Raw genomic sequence first — 18,324 nt, forward strand, 5'->3', positions numbered from 1 at the left:
TATACCTTCTGCAATCTTAAAGGTGATAGGCAGACAAGGTTATTTATATCATAAAAACCAACTTTTTAAACCAGTTAACTATAAATATAAAATCAATTGACTTGGCGAACACAAGCTTAGTAAAATTGTAGGAGATATTCGACATTTGTCACCTGATTCTAGTAAACATTAAGTCGTGGCTTCGAATCTGGGCCATGACATCCAAAACCTTTGGTTTTTTATTGCATTTTTAGAATATTGTATTTTTCTGACCAAACATTCAAAGCTGCATTCAAAGCTTCCTTTTGCAATCACATTGTGAATCTTGTGAAAACTGTGAATATAAATATGCTATGTGATACAAATATGTTAGTTGAAGGAAGATCGAAAGTTAGCCTTTGTTAAATTCATGAAAGAATATGTCGCATAAACCAGTGTACCTATCACGATTTTGCTCTCATTTATAAACAAAACGGGTAAGTTCCCCCATGCCTCACCTGAAATATGCTCTCCAGAACGAAAAGAGAGTCAATTTAAAAAAGAAATAAATAAATGCCTTATCGCCAGGCAGCTTGGATCGAATCTTTCTCTGCTCTCTGCTCGCTATGATTGCTCTGAGTATTTATAGGTAGTACCTCGAAGCCTGCGGCTCAGTACGCGAAAAGTAAGCAATATGAGCTTGGCTTACTTCACCACTGTCGCCTTCTTGATTGCGAATCTCATGGGCGCGGCCTGGGCAGCCCCCACAACTCCCGCCTCCGCAAACCAAACCGAAGTTAAAAGTGATTCACAACCTAAAATAAAAGCAACCGTCGGGAATAATAGGACTGAGTCAGCACCAACTACTCCAGGGGTTGAGCTCCCATCTGGATTCCAAGAAGAAGCCGAATGCCGGGCCGATTGGCAAAAGTTCATTGTGAGTTTGGCGATAACGTCTTCCCAGAATTGCAGCCCATTAAAATATGTTTTAGGTTGATTTCAGTGTGCAGTACGCAAACGATGAGGAGGCCCAAAAACGTCGTAACATATTCTGCGCTAATTGGCAAAGGATTCAGGAGCACAATTTTCAATACGAAGCGGGAAAAGTATCCTTCAAGAAGAAAATAAATCAGTGGTCTGACTGGACCATTGAAGAGTGGAAGGATAAACAACGTCCTCTCCTTGCCCCTGAATTTGACAAGGCTAAACCTACGACTGAAACATCTGAAAAGGATCAAACGAGGATTAAGTGCCAGACTGCCTGGGAGAAGTTCTTGGTAAGCTTCTTCATATTTTCAACAATTATTTATTTTAATTATCTCAATATACAGACAGATTATAGTCGAAAATACGAAAATGATGAAGAGACTGAGAAGCGTCGCTGCATCTTCTGTGACAACTGGCAAAGGATTCAAGAGCACAATGTGCTATACGAAGCGGGAAAGGTTTCCCATAAGAAGAGCATAAACCAGTGGTCTGATTTGACGTTTGAAGAGTGGAAGAAAATGCAAGAACCCTCCTTTCCTCCTAATATGGAGACATCTGGAAATAAAACTGAACCAGCTTTAGCAGAGTTTTCAGAAGAATCTCAGAATAAATTTCCAGCGAATATGGAAGAGCATGGAGCATATGTTGCACCTCTGAAACCAAAGTTACTGAATGAAGAACAACTAGTTGAAGAAGAAAGCCTGATAGGGAAACCAGCTAATAGAGAATTAACGGGAACCCAAACGGAGGAAGCTATAGTGGAAATAGGGTCGCAGGAACACTGGTTTCCAGCTAAAAATGAATCGCCTGGAACATATATTGTGAAAACGGACGCATCTGAAGATGATAAGAAAGGGATTAAGTGCCAGGCTGCCTGGGAGAAGTTCATGGTAGGTTCATTATGTCTTGAATATGTACTTATATTAACCAATGTGATTTACAGATTGATTACGCCCCAAAATATGTAAACGATGTCGAAACTGAGAAACGTCGGAGCATCTTCTGTGACAACTGGCAAAGGATTCAGGAGCACAATGCACAATTTGAATTAGGAAAGGTTTCCTACAAGGAAAGTACAAATGGGTGGTCGGACTTGACTTCTGAAGAGCTTAAGAGTCAAAATCCAGATATCCTTCCGCCTAGTTTAAAACCATCGTCAAACAAAACGGAGGAAACTATAGTGGAAGTTGGGTCGCAGCAGGTTTGGTTTCCACCTAATACGGAGGAACCCGGAACATATGTTGTGAAAACGGACACATCTGAAGAAGATAAGAAAGGGATTAAGTGCCAGGCTGCCTGGGATAAGTTCCTGGTAAGTTTTATTAGGTCTGGAATATAAATTTATTTTAATTACCTCCATTTACAGACAGATTTTAGTCGAAAATACGAAAATGATGAAGAGACTGAGAAGCGGCGCTCCATTTTCTATGATAATTTTCAAAGAATTCAGGAGCACAATGTGCTATACGAATCGGGAAAGATGTCTTACAAGAAGAGCATAAACCAGTGGTCTGATTTGACGTTTGAAGAGTGGAAGAAAATGCAAGAACACTCCTTTCCTCCTAATATGGATACACCTGGAAACAAAACTGAACCAGCTGAAGCCCAGTTTTCAGAAGAATCTCAGAATAGATTTTCGGCAAATATGGAAGAGCATGGAGCATATGTTGCACCTCCGAAACCAAAGTTACTGAATGAAGAACAACTAGTTGAAGAAAAAAGCCTGATAGAGAAACCAGCAAATATAGAATTAACTGGAAACCAAACGGAGGAAGCTATAGTGGAAATAGGGTCGCAGGAAGACTGGTTTCCAGCTAATAATGAATCGCTTGGCACATATATTGTGAAAACGGACACATCTGAAAACGATAAGAAAGGGGTTTGGTGCCAGGCTGCCTGGGAGAAGTTCCTGGTAGGTTAATAGGTTTTGAATATTTACTTATAATAATCATTGTTATTTATAGATTGATTATACCCCAAAATATGAAAACGATGTCGAAACTGAGAAACGTCGGAGTATCTTCTGTGACAACTGGCAAAGGATTCAGGAGCACAATGCCCAATACGAATTTGGAAAGTTTTCCTACAAGAAGAGTACAAATGGGTGGTCGGACTTGACTTCTGAAGAGCTTAAGAGTCAAAATCCAGATATCCTTCCGCCTAATTTAAAACCATCGGAAAACAAAACGGAGGAAACTATAGTGGAAGTTGGGTCGCAGCAGGTTTGGTTTCCACCTAATACGGAGGAACCCGGAACATATGTTGTGAAAACGGACGCATCTGAAGATAATAAGAAAGGGATTAAGTGCCAGGCTGCCTGGGAGAAGTTCATGGTAGGTTAATAGGTTTTGAATATTTACTTATAATAATCATTGTTATTTATAGATTGATTACACCCCAAAATATGAAAGCGATGTCGAAACTGAGAAACGTCGGAGCATCTTCTGTGACAACTGGCAAAGGATTCAGGAGCATAATGCGCAATTTGAATTAGGAAAGGTTTCCTACGAGGAGAGTACAAATGGGTGGTCTGACTTGACTTCTGAAGAGCTTAAGAGTCAGAATCCAGATATCCTTCCGCCTAGTTTAAAACCATCGGAAAACAAAATGGAGGAAACTATAGTGGAAGTTGGGTCGCAGCAGGTTTGGTTTCCACCTAATACGGAGGAACCCGGAACATATGTTGTGAAAACGGACACATCTGAAGATAATAAGAAAGGGATTAAGTGCCAGGCTGCCTGGGAGAAGTTCCTGGTAGGTTCATTAGGTTTTTAATATTTACTTATAATAACCAATGTGATTTACAGATTGATTACGCCCCAAAATATGACAGCGATGTCGAAACTGAGAAACGTCGGAGCATCTTCTGTGACAACTGGCAAAGGATTCAGGAGCACAATGCCCAATACGAATTAGGAAAGGTTTCCTACAAGGAGAGTACAAATGGGTGGTCTGACTTGACTTCTGAAGAGCTTAAGAGTCAGAATCCAGATATCCTTCCGCCTAGTTTAAAACCATCGGAAAACAAAACGGAGGAAACTATAGTGGAAGTTGGGTCGCAGCAGGTTTGGTTTCCACCTAATACGGAGGAACCCGGAACATATGTTGTGAAAACGGACGCATCTGAAGATGATAAGAAAGGGATTAAGTGCCAGGGTGCCTGGGATAAGTTCCTGGTAGGTTTTACTAGGTCTTGAATATCCATTTATTTTAATTATCTCCATTTACAGACAGATTTTAGTCGAAAATACGAAAATGATGAAGAGACTGAGAAGCGGCGCTCCATCTTCTGTGATAATTTTCAAAGAATTCAGGAGCACAATGTGCTATACGAAGCGGGAAAGGTGTCCCATAAGAAGGGCATTAACCAGTGGTCTGATTTGACGTTTGAAGAGTGGAAGAAAATGCAAGAACACTCCTTTCCTCCTAATATGGATACACCTGGAAACAAAACTGAACCAGCTGAAGCCCAGTTTTCAGAAGAATCTCAGAATAGATTTTCGGCAAATATGGAAGAGCATGGAGCATATGTTGCACCTCCGAAACCAAAGTTACTGAATGAAGAACAACTAGTTGAAGAAAAAAGCCTGATAGAGAAACCAGCAAATAGAGAATTAACTGGAAACCAAACGGAGGAAGCTATAGTGGAAATAGGGTCGCAGGAAGACTGGTTTCCAGCTAATAATGAATCGCCTGACACTTATATTGTGAAAACGGACGCATCTGAAAACGATAAGAAAGTGGTTTGGTGCCAGGCTGCCTGGGAGAAGTTCCTGGTAGGTTAATAGGTTTTGAATATTTACTTATAATAACCAATGTGATTTTCAGATTGATTACACCCCAAAATATGAAAACGATGTCGAAACTGAGAAACGTCGGAGCATCTTCTGTGACAACTGGCAAAGGATTCAGGAGCACAATGCCCAATACGAATTAGGAAAGGTTTCCTACAAGGAGAGTACAAATGGGTGGTCTGACTGGACTTCTGAAGAGCTTAAGAGTCAAAATCCAGATATCCTTCCGGCTAATTTAAAACCATCGGAAAACAAAACGGAGGAAACTTTAGTGGAAGTTGGGTCGCAGCAGGTTTGGTTTCCACCGAATATGGAAGAACCCGGATTATATATTGCAGAAACGACCTTGGAACCTGAAGCATTAGATATAGAATTCTCCGACGAAGTTCGTCAGATTGAAGATTTAGAAGAACCAGTTAATACGAAATTACCTGGAACATTTCCTGCTAAACCACCAAAGAAATCGAATTCTTCGAATGAAGAAGTTCTCATAGAATAGCAGTAAAAAACAAAAATTAATCAGAGAGGTAACAGACTTCTTTTCAAACTGATGTAGTGTATAAAGTATAAGGAATTGTAAAGTAAACGAAGGGACCCAATAAAAATACTTGACTGTTAGTTGGTTTTTAAAAATATGTATTTATATTAATCTGAGGGTTTTCTGCTTAAGGATCTTGTTTGAGGAGTTCTTCTGTTACAATAGTGTTCGCAAATGCTAATTTCGCATTCTTTCACTGGCGGCGTTTTTGTAATCTCGACCTTAAGTTTTTGAAATGAGTAAATTTAAATTTTTGGTTTCTTTGTCTATCATTGTAACGCACACGAATTCTACATGATTAATTTATATTTGTATATTTGCTCTGAGATACCTGTCCGCTTGTGGCTTTCAGCAGGGGTCTTCGTATGACATATACAATCCGTAATATATATAATATATATGTATATATAGTATTTAATTTAACAAATACATTTGTAGGTTATCGCAAGTTGCTGCACTAAGTGAACATTTATGTAATCAATATGTTTACATTCATTGATATTTGAGTGTATTCCAAGGAGCGATCGCACCCAGCCTCTCCAGCGGATGGGACAACCCCTGCAATGCGTAATGGGTATTGTACACACAAGCATATATTTCCATTTCTTCGGCATTATTATTATTATTTACTATACAAATCTCTGGTTGGGAGTTGGGGCAACAATGGGCCTTTAGCAAGCCTTAGACACATTTAAGCGAATCCGTAATGCCTGCGGTAATCTAGTTTGAAAACACCTGAATACTGTGGTTACAGGTTAGGTTCCTTACTGTGTACTGTGATGATTACTGTTTACAATTTACAAATTGTTTGGCGTTTATTGTTGTCCTTCTAATCAAGCTCCGGCCCTGGCCGCAGGACTCGTATGTGTTGGGCTGTCCAGATTCGGTTTATTGGATATGTAGCTTGAGCAGTGGGCACGAGTGTTTCGGAATAGCGTTCTGTTTCTGACCAAATTGCTGATGCTGCTGCGTTTGTGTGTAAATTTATCTAAAAAATCTCGTCTGCGTGGATTCCCTCGGTTGCTAGCTATAGCTGATCGAGGCGACCAGGGCCTGGCACGAACCGAAATTATATATAATAAGTACGTACATGTAAACACTAAATAACTAACAACGTTAAAAGCATATATCATGTCAAATATCGAGTAGGCAATACACAAAACTATTCCTCAACTGGTAGCCTGTATATGTATACATATGGGATACATAACTAGTTGTATATCTGTATATATATATATATATATTGCAACAAATTTCCACTACAAAAAACTGCACACACTCAACTTAGGGGGCTAGCTTACGAGTTATATATTCATACTATTCCGACAAATCCTTATATATCCTCTGGTAGCTAAAGCAAGTGCGTGGCATTGTATCTGCAACTGCTTGACTTTGTATTTGTATCTTGTATGCTTTCCTCTTTTTAACCAACTGCTTTATTGTTTCTGTTACTTTGTTACTTTTGTTATATGTTCAACATCGGTGTATATGGTAAAGCCAACTGGTGTGTTTGCTGTTTAGTCGTGTAAAACGTTTGCCATTTGCACTACAAAATCGAAGTAAGTGTTCTGTGGACAACGGAGGAGCAAGTGGGGGAAAATCCTTAGTAGGTGGGCTGCTGGTACTCCATGCCGGACTGCTGCTGCTGCTCCATACCTCCTACAGAATTTATATATATTAGCAGTTATATTATTTGTAGGTAAATAAGGGTATGTAAGGGGGAATGTAAAGAGTCCTATATTTACCCTGCTGCGGCTGACCAAAGGGCGAGGCGCTGTATTGATCATTGTCATTGTCCATGGAGTAGCCGTAGGCCTGCTGGTGCACTACGTTGGCCGGGTCCGTTTCGAAGGCCGAGGTGAACTCATCGCCGGCGCCAATCAGGAACCGCTTGTAGGCCATCAGAGCGCATAGGGCCTAAGAATAAAGAATTAATAGAAAACTACATTAACATTCAGCAATTGACAGGAGATGATGGCTACGAACCCAGGTGACTATCGAGAAGAGACAGAACCAGATGGCGGTCTTCATGCTGCCAGCTCCGATGCCCAGAGGCGGCGGGGGCGACGAGCTCCACTGGGACCATAAATACAGGAAGGCCACAAAGTACATGAAGGTCCAGAAGGCTGCAATAAGAGAACCTTGCCATCAGATGTCCTAGTTAAGGATATTGGACGGAGGGGCTTACCCGAGAAAGCCATATCAGCCATGACGTAACGCTTTCTACTCTTCACCGACGACATCCGCTCAAACAGGAACTCGCCTCCCATGAAGCCCATGGAGGCAAGGAACCCGAAGACGCCAACCATGTTGCCGAACTTACAGGCCATTCCGTCTCCACTAAACAGGCAGTATTCTTTGCCGTCCTTCTCCGTCCAGCCCTCGGAGGATATGCAGCCGAAGACGACGACTGAAAAGAGCTATCGAATGGGAGAAATTCCTTAAGTGAGGGAGCGTACTTTGCATATTAAAAATTCCGAATACAACACTTAAGCTGTGTTAATGGGCAATTAAAAATTCAATTCACTCAAAACTATTCGCAAGCCATAGGGTCTTTAGCGAAATGTATCTCTGGTAAGTTGAGATTTGATCAGTTTTCTTGATTTTGGCTAAGGAAACCGGCTACCAATAGTCTCCTAAGACTTGTCTTAATTCTTGTAATTTATAGGATTATCAAAGTAATTGTATTGCCAATAAAAAAGTTACACCTCCTTACCAGCGTAAATACTTAGTTTATGTATTTTTCTCAACTCCCACTCTCGGCTATCGATTTTCCTGAGCAGGTGCAACAAGCAACAAGAAGTTCAAGTACACAGACAACGAGGCAGACACGTACTTATGTTTGTGACCCAATTCGCGGAATGAAGGCCAAGTTTAGTTTGTTTGGCCAGGAATGCCGGAGGGCGGGAGGAGGCATTGGAGGATTGCAATCGCAAGGACCAAGTGTCCTTGGTCAGCAGAGTGGGCAAATATTACGTATACACAAATGGAAAGCAAACTAACCCCTACCCGCCACTCTGTTATCGCATATTTCCCTGTTCACTGGCTGACGCACATCAAATCGCTGGTACAATAAAGTCCTCTAAGTTCCAAGTCCTGAGCCAGTGGTCAATTGCCGCTTGGGTCCTTTACGACATTTAATTATAAAGCTTTCATGGGCGTGAGAGTTTTTATGGCGTCGCTGCAGCTGATCCCGGTTAGCCCCTCTAATGGAGCGCACCTAAGCCCCTGGCACACTCGGGTAAACAAATCCCAGAACACTATTCCTATGCTTCCGCGTTGTCACTACGTTTATGCGTTGTGGCATTCGGGGATTACGAGTTTACGAATGTCACGTACAGTTTATGGGTCTTTTTCTAATGTCCAGCTTTCCTCTTTGATGGTGAGCATTAGGAGAAAGATTAAATCTACAAGAGTTTTTAATGGGTTTTTTTTATGACAGGGGCTTTCTATGTAGTTTATGTATTTAATGAAACCCCAATGACTAAAAATATTTATTTTAAAAAGGGATTATTAGGCTTTAAAAAATTGGATAAGAAATTGATTATAATGGTTTTCTTTTCTTTTCCAATTTCTCACAGTCATTTCTGTTGTTTTCAGTGTAAGCCCAAATTCATGAATCCCTATTTGGGGACACTTTCGTAAACTACTTAAGTGCCGTGCAAACAGCGTTATAATCATCAAGTCGTGTGAGTGGCGCGTGTGTGCTTTCGGGGGTCCGAGAAATCCCAGCATTTCCCCGAGCGGAGCACTCAACCGGAGTCCCCGGAGTCCTACTTACCCAGCAGAGCGCCCGGATGACAACCTGGGGCTTCATGGCAAACGTGACCGGATCGAAGGCGCCGCCCGCCTTACCGCCCCCATAGGCGCCACCGTTGTTGATGCTGAGTATCTGGTTGAGCATGTCCATGTTGCTGGCTATTGGCTATTGGCGTTTTTAGTTCAGTTCAGTTCCGAGTTTGGTTCAGCTTTTCCCAGTGGCGTTTTCGCAGCTTGTTGTGAAAAATCGAACGCTGGCTTCGGTTCGTGGGGCCAAGGCAATGAGTCTCACCCACTCACAGAACTGCTGTGTGTGTCTACACCGAGTGTGTGTGTGTGTAAGTTTCTTTTCTTTTCTCGCAATTATGGATATTACGGCACCGTGCGAATGTTGATTGTTGGGAAACTCTCAACTCTGGTTTCGAAATGCACTTTTCCGTTGCTTTGCCAAATGTCACCGTGTTTTGCTTTTGTCCTAATCAATGCATAATTGATGAACAGAAATTTCAAGGGCCAGATTTTCACTTTTACTTTTTTCGCCAGCTACGCTCTCAACGGTGTTTCGACTGTCAACGCGCAGGACTCGTCCAAAATCGTAAAAAAAAAAAGTGCGCCAAGGTGCAGCGAATTGGCGAGCGCGGCGAATGCTGAATTCGCTTTCCAGAACTCTGTTAGGCTGCCGCTTACAGCGCTGTTAGGCGGTGCCAGTGTGACCCCACCCTTGCTTTTAAATTCAAAATAAATAAAATTTTTGATTTTTTGTGCAACAAATTACTTGTGTTTGATAAATAAATTATGTCGGCTTTTAGGAATCGCAACGAATGTAATTGTTGTCCTCGACAGCCAAAGTGCTACAAGGAGATGAAACGGAAGTTGGAAAAACTAAATTACAGGGATGAGTGGGCATCATCGAAGGTAATTATAAAATTATTTACAATTTACTACAAGATGGTGGAAACTTAAAGTTTCAAAATGAATTTATTTTTTAAACTACAGCAAATAAGCCAAATAAGCAAAGGTGTTAATAAAGTCTTTTAAAATTTGTATTATCATTATTTTTTTCTTAGATTCCCGATCATCCATATATTTGCACAGAAATTGAAGCCGATAAATTGGCCTTTGAAGTTTGCTGTAAAAGCAGGAAAAGAAGAACTAAAGCCTCTGGAAACAAATACCTGACCCTTAGCCCATATGAAGGACTCGCGGAAAGTAAATCTTCACTTGGAGAATCCTACGCCAGGCTACAGGAAATCTACCGAGCTCCGGTCGCCCAGAGATCCTTCTTTGCTAAGAAAAAGCCCAATGTGCGGGAGCAGCGTGAGAAAATACTTCAGGATGGGGCCAAGGAAGAGGAGGAGAAGTACATGACGGCTATGTGGCAGAATCTAATCCAGAAAGTCGAGGCACGGGACAAATTCCAACGGCTCTTGGAGCAAAATCAAGAGCAAACTGTTCAATGGAGGAAGGAGAATGAGCAGGTGTTTAGGAAACCAGAAAAAAGTCAAAATGATCAAGAGAAGCCAACGCCCGTGCAGATAGAGACAGACCTCATGAAGGTCGTTAGCAGGGTAGGAAGAACTGGCAAGGAAAGGAAGAAAGTACGCTCAGTACCTCTCGATGAAGTATTAAACACCCCCCTAGGAAAGTATGAGAAGAACCGGAACAGCAGGACTGATGAGAGGTTTCGTGAGCTTGTCACCGGCTTACTTCTACCTGCAAAGAATGTGAAAAATAGAAACTCAGAGAATAAGTCCACTCCCCAAAATCAGCACCAGAATGGCTCATTTGCTTTTGTCAATAAAACCGTTCCTCTCTCTGATCCTTTTGAACAAATGCCAAGGGCTAAGGCTGTGAAAGTTCCCATATTTTATACAATTAGAAATCGCCAGCGTTTACCTGTTAAGAATCCAAAAAATATAAGTTCCAGTGTGGGAGCTAAGTTTTCATGGCACTTCAGGCAGAAGGTAAAGGCTAAGGCTATGCCCAAGCCAAAGATGTCAAAGCCCTTTGATAATCTGATTACAGGAAAGAACGTTGAGATTCCCGAACGGATGGCTACTTTCTTGAGCCGTCAGAACATCCACAAAGAAATAAATTTAAAAATAGAAGAAAAGGAGAACGCGAGAAAGCCTTACAAGTCTAGACTGAAAGACCAATCCGAGCCGAATTACGGAGTTTACAAAAGCAAAACATCCAGGCACATGCCTAACGGTGATGTAAGACCAAATTTTTCAGAACACTTTCATAAAATGCTAAGGGGCAAGGAAAACACTATCCCCGAACTAAATGTGGCCCTCATGAGCCATCACAAAATATTCCCGGAGATAAAAAGAGCCATAATATCCTCTTCCAAATCCCACAAGAGAAAACAAGACGAATCCGAACCTAGTCACGGAGTTAACAAAAGCAAAAAATCCAAGCACATGCCTAGCGGTGATATAAGACCAAATTTTACAGAACACTTCCATAAAATGCTAAGGGGCAAAGAAAACACTAACCCAGAACTAAATGTGGCTCTTATGAGCCATCATAAAATATTCCCGGAGATAAAAAGAGCCATAAAATCCTCTTCCGGATCTCACAAGAGAAAACAAGACGAATCCGAACCTAATCACGGGGTTTACAAAAGCAAAAAATCCAGGCACATGCCTAGCGGTGATATAAGACCAAACTTTACTGAACACTTCCAAAAAATGCTAAGGGGCAAGGATAACACTATCCCCGAAGTATTCCCAAAAATAACGAGAGCAGAAAAGTCCTCTTCCGGATCCACAAAGGGTAGACTGAAATACAAATTCGAGTCTAGCAACAGAGTTTCCAAAAGGTCCAAGACGCCGAGCAAAAAAGAGGTCACGGTGAGCAAAATAAATGATGTCCGAATAGCCCATCAAGAAATGCCGGCATTACCGGGCATTAAAGCCTTTAAAAATTCAACCGTGAAATCGGACGATCAATACGATAGTGCTTTGCCAAGCAGTATCTTGAAACCAAAGGCTCCCCCTTCTTTTCGCCAAATTTCACAGGACAAGAACAAAAGGGCCTCTATAAGGTCCTCAAGAAGATATCGCCCATCCCTTTTCAAGAACCAGTTAAGACTGCAAAAGTTTGACTATTACATCAGAAACTCGCAGCCGGATTGGAGGATAGTGGAGCGGAGAGGCTCGAAGGATTTGATTGGCTATTTGGACAGAAAGAGTATCCACAGCCTGATAAGCCCAAAGCCGGGTTGGACCAGATCAGAGAGCGGCCGGCCTAGAGGTTCCGTCATCAGCACCACGGATTTTGCCCGGTCCTTGCTGGACGTAAAGGTCGAGCAAGGACCGGTAAAGGCAGCAGAGGTGGAGCGTAGGGATAAAGATGACTTAATGCCGGAGGACTGCATGTTCGACACCGTGCCGGAGGACTACCAGACCGATCAAAATCAGGATCCAAACTTGAATAAGACACTAAGCGAATTAATCGCTGACATTGTAAGGACAGATAAGGAGAAGAAAACATCACTATCAAAGCAGAGACTGAAGCCAAGAGAAAGTACATCGGGTTCGCTGCAGAAAACCCGGAAAAGTAGTTCCGTTTCACTGTTATCGGTACGCGACGAGGTTAAACACTTCGAGCACCTAGCCCTCGAGGATTATGCCTGGCGAGAGCAATATCAGGAGGAGTTTGTGGTGGAGGTGAAGGCCGCCGTGCAGGCACGCATCCAGGAGCTGATGAAGTACGTGGCCATCCGAGAGGACTTTCAGCCACCGAAACCACCAAGGGATTTTATAAGGGAAAACATCGAAATGCTTCCGAAAATGCACCCGCGGGAGGAAGCACGGATAAAGAAAAAGCAGAAACCCAAAAAGCCGGATCTCTTTGACTTTCCTGAAAGCCCTTACAGAAACTCCAACCAGCAGTTGTTAGATACAGAACATGAACCCGTGAGAAAAGTATGCTGCAATATTCATGAGCAGCAGACAAAGCCAAAAGCACCAGCAGAGACAGCAAATGAGACACAGAAATGTGACACATTCGATGGTAAGAGATTGTCTACTTTTTATATTGATCTCATACGAGTCCTTCACAATCAGCAGAATATTCAAATCCGGACTCTGATTTCATCCAGAAGACCAAGCCACACAAAATACGGGAAATGGAAAGAAAGAAGGAAGCTTTGAATCATAACAATTTCGAGGAATGGTGTCCCAAATACTGCTAAATTTTTAAATACTCCATATCTCTTACTCAAAATCCTTGAGGAGAAAAATAATCCTTGGAGAATCATTAGAAAAAGAATGCATTTTGACATCTTATGATGATCCAAAGAATATTTCTCGCTTCAGGGTATTTCAGTGTTTTTAGTCTAAGAAGTGTAACTAAGGAGATTTTTGTAATCTTGATTCTGACATCCATTTCTCGGTTTTTTTTTAACATTTCGTTTTAGTTTTATACACAAAATTGCCCCCTTCACAATGAAAATAATAAATGCATCAAAAGTCAATAAGCTGAACTCACAGATAACCTGCACTTCCTACTACGATTTTCTCACCCAGAAGCGTCAGTGCCTAAAGGCGTTGAATTGCGATCCTCCTAGAAAAACCGAGATAGGCGACCAATTCGGCTCGGCCATGGAGAGTGCGAAGTACTACGAAGTGGATGACAAAGCGGCTGAGTGGTATCTGGGCACACGGGCATCATCAGTCAAAAAGTGCTCCTCTACCTCGCAGGTTCCCATACGGCAACGGAATCTCATGGCGACCTCTCACTCTGTTCCGGGACAACGTGTATCCCCGGAGTTCTTGGGCCTACTCCAGCAACACCATGCCAGGATGGGGGAGCATCTGCTGCATAACTGCAGGCGCCCCAGGATTAACTCCTCCTACTACAAATACAATGCAAAGGGCAAGAGGCGTCACATGCGTCCGGGCATCGATACCGCCGCCCCCCTGGAGTTCCCCTACCATATGGAAAAGGATGGCCTGGAGTATCGCAAGCGCCTCTTGCGGGGACAAGAGATAGTGATTGGTCCACCTGCACCTTTGAGATCGGAAGAGAAACCAAACTCCCACGGTCGTTATCCCTTTTCACCCAGAACCAAGCGTAATAAGAAGCGGCACGCCATGAAGAAATGTAATCAGAATAATAATATTAATGCAAAAGCCCTAAAGTTCTTAAAAGTGGATAACCTGGAGTTCCCCTCTACCACAGAAGAAGATAGAGACTGTAGTTGCAACACCTACCAGAAGAAGAGAAGCCCGAAGGACTTAAATAATAACGATAATTTGCAGGAAAGTATGGAAACGAAAACTGATAATCATCGATTGCATACCTGCAATCCTTCCGTTTTGAAACCGCCACATACATCCAGTCCTTCCGTTCCTAAACCGCCACACTTGAATGAAACTTCCCAGCTGATAAATTCCACAGACCAGTCGACAATGTGTACTTGCCCTTCTGGTAAAGAGGCAATCCCGACGATTCCAACCGATAAACCAAAAAAAAACCTCCTCATTAAATACGTCAACACTGCGTTCTTCAAGGCCATGCAAGGTTGGCGGGGAGCATTTCCACGGAATGACAGTTCTAGACATAGCAGATACAGTCAGACCCCCAGTGATGGTAACAATAAGATGGAGAAGTTCCCCACCTGCAGAAAGATCGCGTTAGAGAGTTCTGGCTGTAAGAAGCACTCGGTGGAAGGGATTCTTAGCAAAAGACCTTGTTCCAAGGAACCCGCATTCAATTCGGACTTTTGTCAAAAGAAGAAGGTTCGCATTGCGATTTCTAAGTGTTCGACAAGCGTTCCGGATCAAAAAGGGTCAAGATTGGCTAAAAGAGATGACAACATACCGAAAATAAGAGGCCATTGTCCGGATAATAGTGTAAAACCTTTGCCCTGCAAAGTATCCCCATGCACCCGGAGCGTTGCTCAACCCAGTTGTGACCACCATTTAGAGACCAACCAATCGAGGAAGGTAAGTCCTGACAACACTCGCATTTGCTGGAAAATTCTAAATGCTTGTCCACGTTCTGAAGCGAAGCCACGGGTAACTCGAACCGAATATAAGCATTCTGGCATTTGTAAAAAGAATAAGATACGAATTTCGGTTTGTAAGTTTCCGGCCGAAAGAAAGCAGACAAAAACCAACCCATGCGGGTCCAAAAAGAAACCGGGGATAAAAGAACCAGGACAAAAGAAAGAGTCGAGATTGTCGGAAAAAGAGGACGAAAGACTTAGATTTCTCTGTCCCCATTTAAAGACCAAAAGACCAGTCAACCCTCCTTATTGCAGAAAAGTGGAGAAGCCACGACATGGATATCATAACTGTAATAAACAACGGATCCCAGTTAAGCCTTCGGCCAGAAAATGTGGAACATGCTGTCCTAGATATTCCACAGAAAGTGAGGGCAGCCCGAAAGTCCATCGAAGTGGAGAGCGGTGGCTATGTAAACCTATTCCTATCCGATGTGATCCAAAGACGAAAAAATGCTTCCACATACCGCACTCCTCTGGGAACGAAATAACGGACTTCAGAAGATGGCTATGCCCAAAGTCAAATTCAGGAAGGAGGAAGATTTATACTAAAACCAGGAGAACCCCACGCAAAGGGTGTCGGGCTATAAGGAAATGTCACCACAGTGACACCTGTTCGAGTTGTGAGCAGTGCCCAGGCAAAGTGCGTCAGCAGTGCTCTGTGAAATTCCAGCGAACGGTATGGCCAACTAAACCTATTCCTATCCGATGTGATCCAAAGACGAAAAAATGTTTCCACGTATCGCACTCATCCGGGAACGAAAAAACAGACTTGATAAGATGGATATATCCAATGCCAAATTCAGAAAGAAGAAAGATTTATACAAAAACCAGGAGAACCCCACGCAAGTGTTGTCGGGCCACAGGGAAATGTCACCAAAGTGACACCAGTTTGAGTTGTGAGCAGTGTCCAGATAAAGTGCGACAGCAGTGCGCCTGTTGCGCCCAGCGCGAGCAAGGGAAACGCCACAGGGCTAAGTGTTGCTGGGAAAGAGACGAGTCGTCCGGTATTCCAAAAAAATGCAATCGCTTTCAGGAAGTGCAGTCTCCTTCAGCGTTGCGAGGACATAAAAACTACCAGCAATGTTGTCCTCATAGAAAGCGTTGGCATTGTAAACCAACATGCCAAGAAAACGGCGAAGAATTTTTCCCTTGGTCCTGTGAGCAAAGTAGCTGTGCCCCCACCGATTGCAGACAGCTTAAGAGGTACTGTGGGTCGAAAAGAATGCGGGGAGGATTCGATTTTGGAGAGGAAGACGACTTCAGTCCAGGACAAAATCGAGACTTCCCGCACAGCTTTTCAACAAGCCCGTCCTCTGATTCGGACAATTATCACCAAGTGAAATATACAAAGCCTCGGAAGTGGTCCATGCACGCCTTTTCTTTTCATTAGAGGAGTTCCTGGACATAGAGACTGACTGCCAGGGTGGGGAACCACCTGTATGCAAGCATACATAACACTCGGCCTGGCAGCCAGTCTTGCCGATTTGAAGTTTTATGTTATCACGATTAAATTTTTAATTGCTTACAAAAAACAACAGATTTTGTTACAAGAATATAAATGCAATGCTGGCGGCTGGCAGGGATCAGGACGACATCCAGAGCCTTACTCGTTGGTGAACTTGGCTGGACGCTTCTCGGCGAAGGCAGTCATGCCCTCCTTGCGATCGGCCTGGAAAATATAAACAAATCAAATAAGATTACATAACACTTTTCGTATCGGGGCAAGACCCACCGTTGAGAAAGTGGCATGGAAGACGCGACGCTCGAACTTGAGGCCCTCCTGGAGTGTGGTCTCGTAGGCGGTGTTCACGGACTCCTTGCACAGCTGCACAATCAGGTTGGAGTGGGTGCCGATCTTCTCGCCCAGCTTGACGGCTTCGGCGAGCAGCTGGTCGGCGGGCACCACCTTGCTGGCCAGACCCAGCTTCTCGGCCTCCTGTGCGCCGATCATGTTGCCGGTGAGGCACATCTCCATGGCCTTGGACTTTCCAACCACGCGGGTCAGACGCTGAGTGCCGCCGGCTCCGGGAATGGTGCCCAATGCAATCTCGGGCTGGCCGAACTTGGCCTTGTCGCCGGCATAGATGATGTCGCACATCATGGCCAGCTCGCAGCCACCGCCCAGAGCGTAGCCATTGACGGCCGCAATGATGGGCTTCTGGGTGCGGGCCACCTCGGTCCAGTCGTTGAGGAAGTTGCCCTGGATGCACTGCGAGTAAGTGTTGGGCAACATCTCCTTGATATCGGCTCCAGCGGCGAAGGCCTTCTCACTGCCCGTCAAGACAATGGCGGCGATGCTCTTGTCCTTGCCGAACTGCTGCAGGGCAGTGGACAGCTCCTTCATCAGACCGTTGCAGAGGGCGTTCAGAGCCTTGGGGCGGTTGAGGGTGATCACGGCCACATTCTTGCCCTCGCCAGCCACCTCGGTCTTGATGTACTCCCAGGTGTTGGTCGCTGTAGAGGAGCAAAAGAGAGAGATAGAGGGGTGAGCGTCATGAGGTGATCGTTGTGTTGTTACGCAATCAATGTTTTGGACCGGCGGTGGAAAAATACCCATAATCTCTGGCGAGTAGCCGGCATCTGGTTAATTGGAATTCTAGTGCCGGGTGGAGTGGAGACCGCGTGGACTTTGATCTTGTGTAAATCTCAGCTATACTTACAGGAGCTGCTGAAGCGGGCGGCCACCTGTGGCTGCCGGGCAGCTGCCTGCAGCAAACCCTGGGCACGGGAGGCGAAGATTTTAGCAACGTTTGCCATTTTCGGGAGGACTGTGACACCGGCTGCAAGTACAATTCGTTATCTAATCAAAGGGGAATTCGATCTGGAGCCACCTAAGAAGGTTACTTACGCGTTGGAGCACTGGAGCAATATGGGGGCTTTGGCGGGCAGTGTGAACGCACGTTTGTAGAACGAAAATCCCAAGAGCTAGTGATTAGTGTATCTTGGCGGTTTTTCAAAATGGAAGCAGCGACGAGCGGGATTATTATCATTTTTATTCTGTATTGTTGTTATATCCTTCCAGGGTATTATAATTTTATTTAAAATCCTTTAAATAATATATATTCTTGATCAGCATTAACAACAAAGTCGATCCAGCCGTCTTGCTTAAAATGTTGCTCTATTTTATAAGAATTGTGTAAGGAATCGTCAATAATTAAGATTAATTTAATTTAAATTTTAAATACAATATCATGATTAGTAAAGCAAAGTTTTCCGATGTGAAATTAATTGGTTAAGTTATATTAGGATTAGTTAATATAATTTAACTA

The 18,324-nt window shown here is 43.4% G+C and overlaps 5 protein-coding genes across 7 annotated transcripts; 3 read left to right on the forward strand and 2 right to left on the reverse strand.

The window, feature by feature from the left end:
• The first annotated feature begins 646 nt into the window (after positions 1–646).
• On the forward strand, positions 647–5,357 carry LOC108079539 (uncharacterized). Of its 2 annotated transcripts, XM_041775756.2 has the most exons (10): positions 647–895; positions 951–1,235; positions 1,290–1,835; positions 1,889–2,257; positions 2,312–2,857; positions 2,910–3,278; positions 3,331–3,699; positions 3,753–4,121; positions 4,176–4,721; positions 4,774–5,357. In XM_041775756.2, exons 1-10 carry the CDS (start codon positions 653–655, stop codon positions 5,236–5,238), a joined length of 4,107 nt encoding a protein of 1,368 aa, XP_041631690.1. In that variant the 5' UTR covers positions 647–652; the 3' UTR covers positions 5,239–5,357. The 2 variants fall into 2 exon arrangements, with proteins under 2 accessions (XP_041631690.1, XP_070139430.1); XM_070283329.1 differs by lacking the exons at positions 1,290–1,835; positions 1,889–2,257.
• Positions 5,355–9,699, reverse strand: Syngr (synaptogyrin). Of its 2 annotated transcripts, XM_017174235.3 has the most exons (6): positions 9,568–9,699; positions 9,059–9,511; positions 7,466–7,697; positions 7,264–7,403; positions 7,023–7,194; positions 5,355–6,936 (listed from the first exon to the last, which is right to left on the reverse strand). In XM_017174235.3, the coding sequence occupies exons 2-6, from the start codon at positions 9,185–9,187 to the stop codon at positions 6,881–6,883; spliced, it is 729 nt and encodes a 242-aa protein (XP_017029724.1). In that variant the 5' UTR covers positions 9,188–9,511; positions 9,568–9,699; the 3' UTR covers positions 5,355–6,880. The 2 variants fall into 2 exon arrangements, with proteins under 2 accessions (XP_017029724.1, XP_070139432.1); XM_070283331.1 differs by having other exon boundaries at positions 9,059–9,673.
• A 39-nt stretch (positions 9,700–9,738) lies between these two features.
• On the forward strand, positions 9,739–13,252 carry LOC121502352 (uncharacterized). The gene is made up of 3 exons (XM_041775642.2): positions 9,739–9,951; positions 10,104–13,056; positions 13,113–13,252. The coding sequence occupies exons 1-3, from the start codon at positions 9,832–9,834 to the stop codon at positions 13,235–13,237; spliced, it is 3,198 nt and encodes a 1,065-aa protein (XP_041631576.2). The 5' UTR covers positions 9,739–9,831; the 3' UTR covers positions 13,238–13,252.
• A 238-nt stretch (positions 13,253–13,490) lies between these two features.
• On the forward strand, positions 13,491–15,204 carry LOC121502351 (uncharacterized). The gene is made up of 2 exons (XM_070283330.1): positions 13,491–14,993; positions 15,055–15,204. Exons 1-2 carry the CDS (start codon positions 13,491–13,493, stop codon positions 15,067–15,069), a joined length of 1,518 nt encoding a protein of 505 aa, XP_070139431.1. The 3' UTR covers positions 15,070–15,204.
• Positions 15,205–16,545: 1,341 nt separating this feature from the next.
• Echs1 (Enoyl-CoA hydratase, short chain 1) lies at positions 16,546–18,046 on the reverse strand. The gene is made up of 4 exons (XM_017174376.3): positions 17,904–18,046; positions 17,716–17,835; positions 16,788–17,509; positions 16,546–16,724 (listed from the first exon to the last, which is right to left on the reverse strand). Exons 1-4 carry the CDS (start codon positions 18,043–18,045, stop codon positions 16,659–16,661), a joined length of 1,050 nt encoding a protein of 349 aa, XP_017029865.2. The 5' UTR covers position 18,046; the 3' UTR covers positions 16,546–16,658.
• Between the last annotated feature and the right edge of the window lie 278 nt (positions 18,047–18,324).

Source organism: Drosophila kikkawai, chromosome 2L (assembly GCF_030179895.1).
Source record: "Drosophila kikkawai strain 14028-0561.14 chromosome 2L, DkikHiC1v2, whole genome shotgun sequence".
Classification (NCBI taxonomy): Eukaryota; Metazoa; Arthropoda; class Insecta; order Diptera; family Drosophilidae; genus Drosophila; species Drosophila kikkawai.

What these genes read in the sequence shown, in the direction of transcription:
- LOC108079539 (XM_041775756.2), top strand. Translation starts at nt 653, where the DNA reads ATGAGCTTGGCTTACTTCACCACTGTCGCCTTCTTGATTGCGAATCTC. An exon ending in CTGCCTGGGATAAGTTCCTG is followed by an intron (nt 2,258 to 2,311) that starts GTAAGTTTTATT and finishes CTCCATTTACAG; the next exon opens with ACAGATTTTAGTCGAAAATA. An exon ending in CTGCCTGGGAGAAGTTCCTG is followed by an intron (nt 4,722 to 4,773) that starts GTAGGTTAATAG and finishes TGTGATTTTCAG; the next exon opens with ATTGATTACACCCCAAAATA.
- Syngr (XM_017174235.3), bottom strand. Translation starts at nt 9,187, where the DNA reads ATGGACATGCTCAACCAGATACTCAGCATCAACAACGGTGGCGCCTAT. An exon ending in GGCTGATATGGCTTTCTCGG is followed by an intron (nt 7,404 to 7,465) that starts GTAAGCCCCTCC and finishes CTCTTATTGCAG; the next exon opens with CCTTCTGGACCTTCATGTAC. An exon ending in TCTTCTCGATAGTCACCTGG is followed by an intron (nt 7,195 to 7,263) that starts GTTCGTAGCCAT and finishes CTTTATTCTTAG; the next exon opens with GCCCTATGCGCTCTGATGGC.
- LOC121502352 (XM_041775642.2), top strand. Translation starts at nt 9,832, where the DNA reads ATGTCGGCTTTTAGGAATCGCAACGAATGTAATTGTTGTCCTCGACAG. An exon ending in ATGAGTGGGCATCATCGAAG is followed by an intron (nt 9,952 to 10,103) that starts GTAATTATAAAA and finishes TTTTTTTCTTAG; the next exon opens with ATTCCCGATCATCCATATAT. An exon ending in GAAATGTGACACATTCGATG is followed by an intron (nt 13,057 to 13,112) that starts GTAAGAGATTGT and finishes CACAATCAGCAG; the next exon opens with AATATTCAAATCCGGACTCT.
- LOC121502351 (XM_070283330.1), top strand. Translation starts at nt 13,491, where the DNA reads ATGAAAATAATAAATGCATCAAAAGTCAATAAGCTGAACTCACAGATA.
- Echs1 (XM_017174376.3), bottom strand. Translation starts at nt 18,045, where the DNA reads ATGATAATAATCCCGCTCGTCGCTGCTTCCATTTTGAAAAACCGCCAA. An exon ending in CGCCCGCTTCAGCAGCTCCT is followed by an intron (nt 17,510 to 17,715) that starts GTAAGTATAGCT and finishes GCTCCTCTACAG; the next exon opens with CGACCAACACCTGGGAGTAC. An exon ending in TCCATGCCACTTTCTCAACG is followed by an intron (nt 16,725 to 16,787) that starts GTGGGTCTTGCC and finishes TATATTTTCCAG; the next exon opens with GCCGATCGCAAGGAGGGCAT.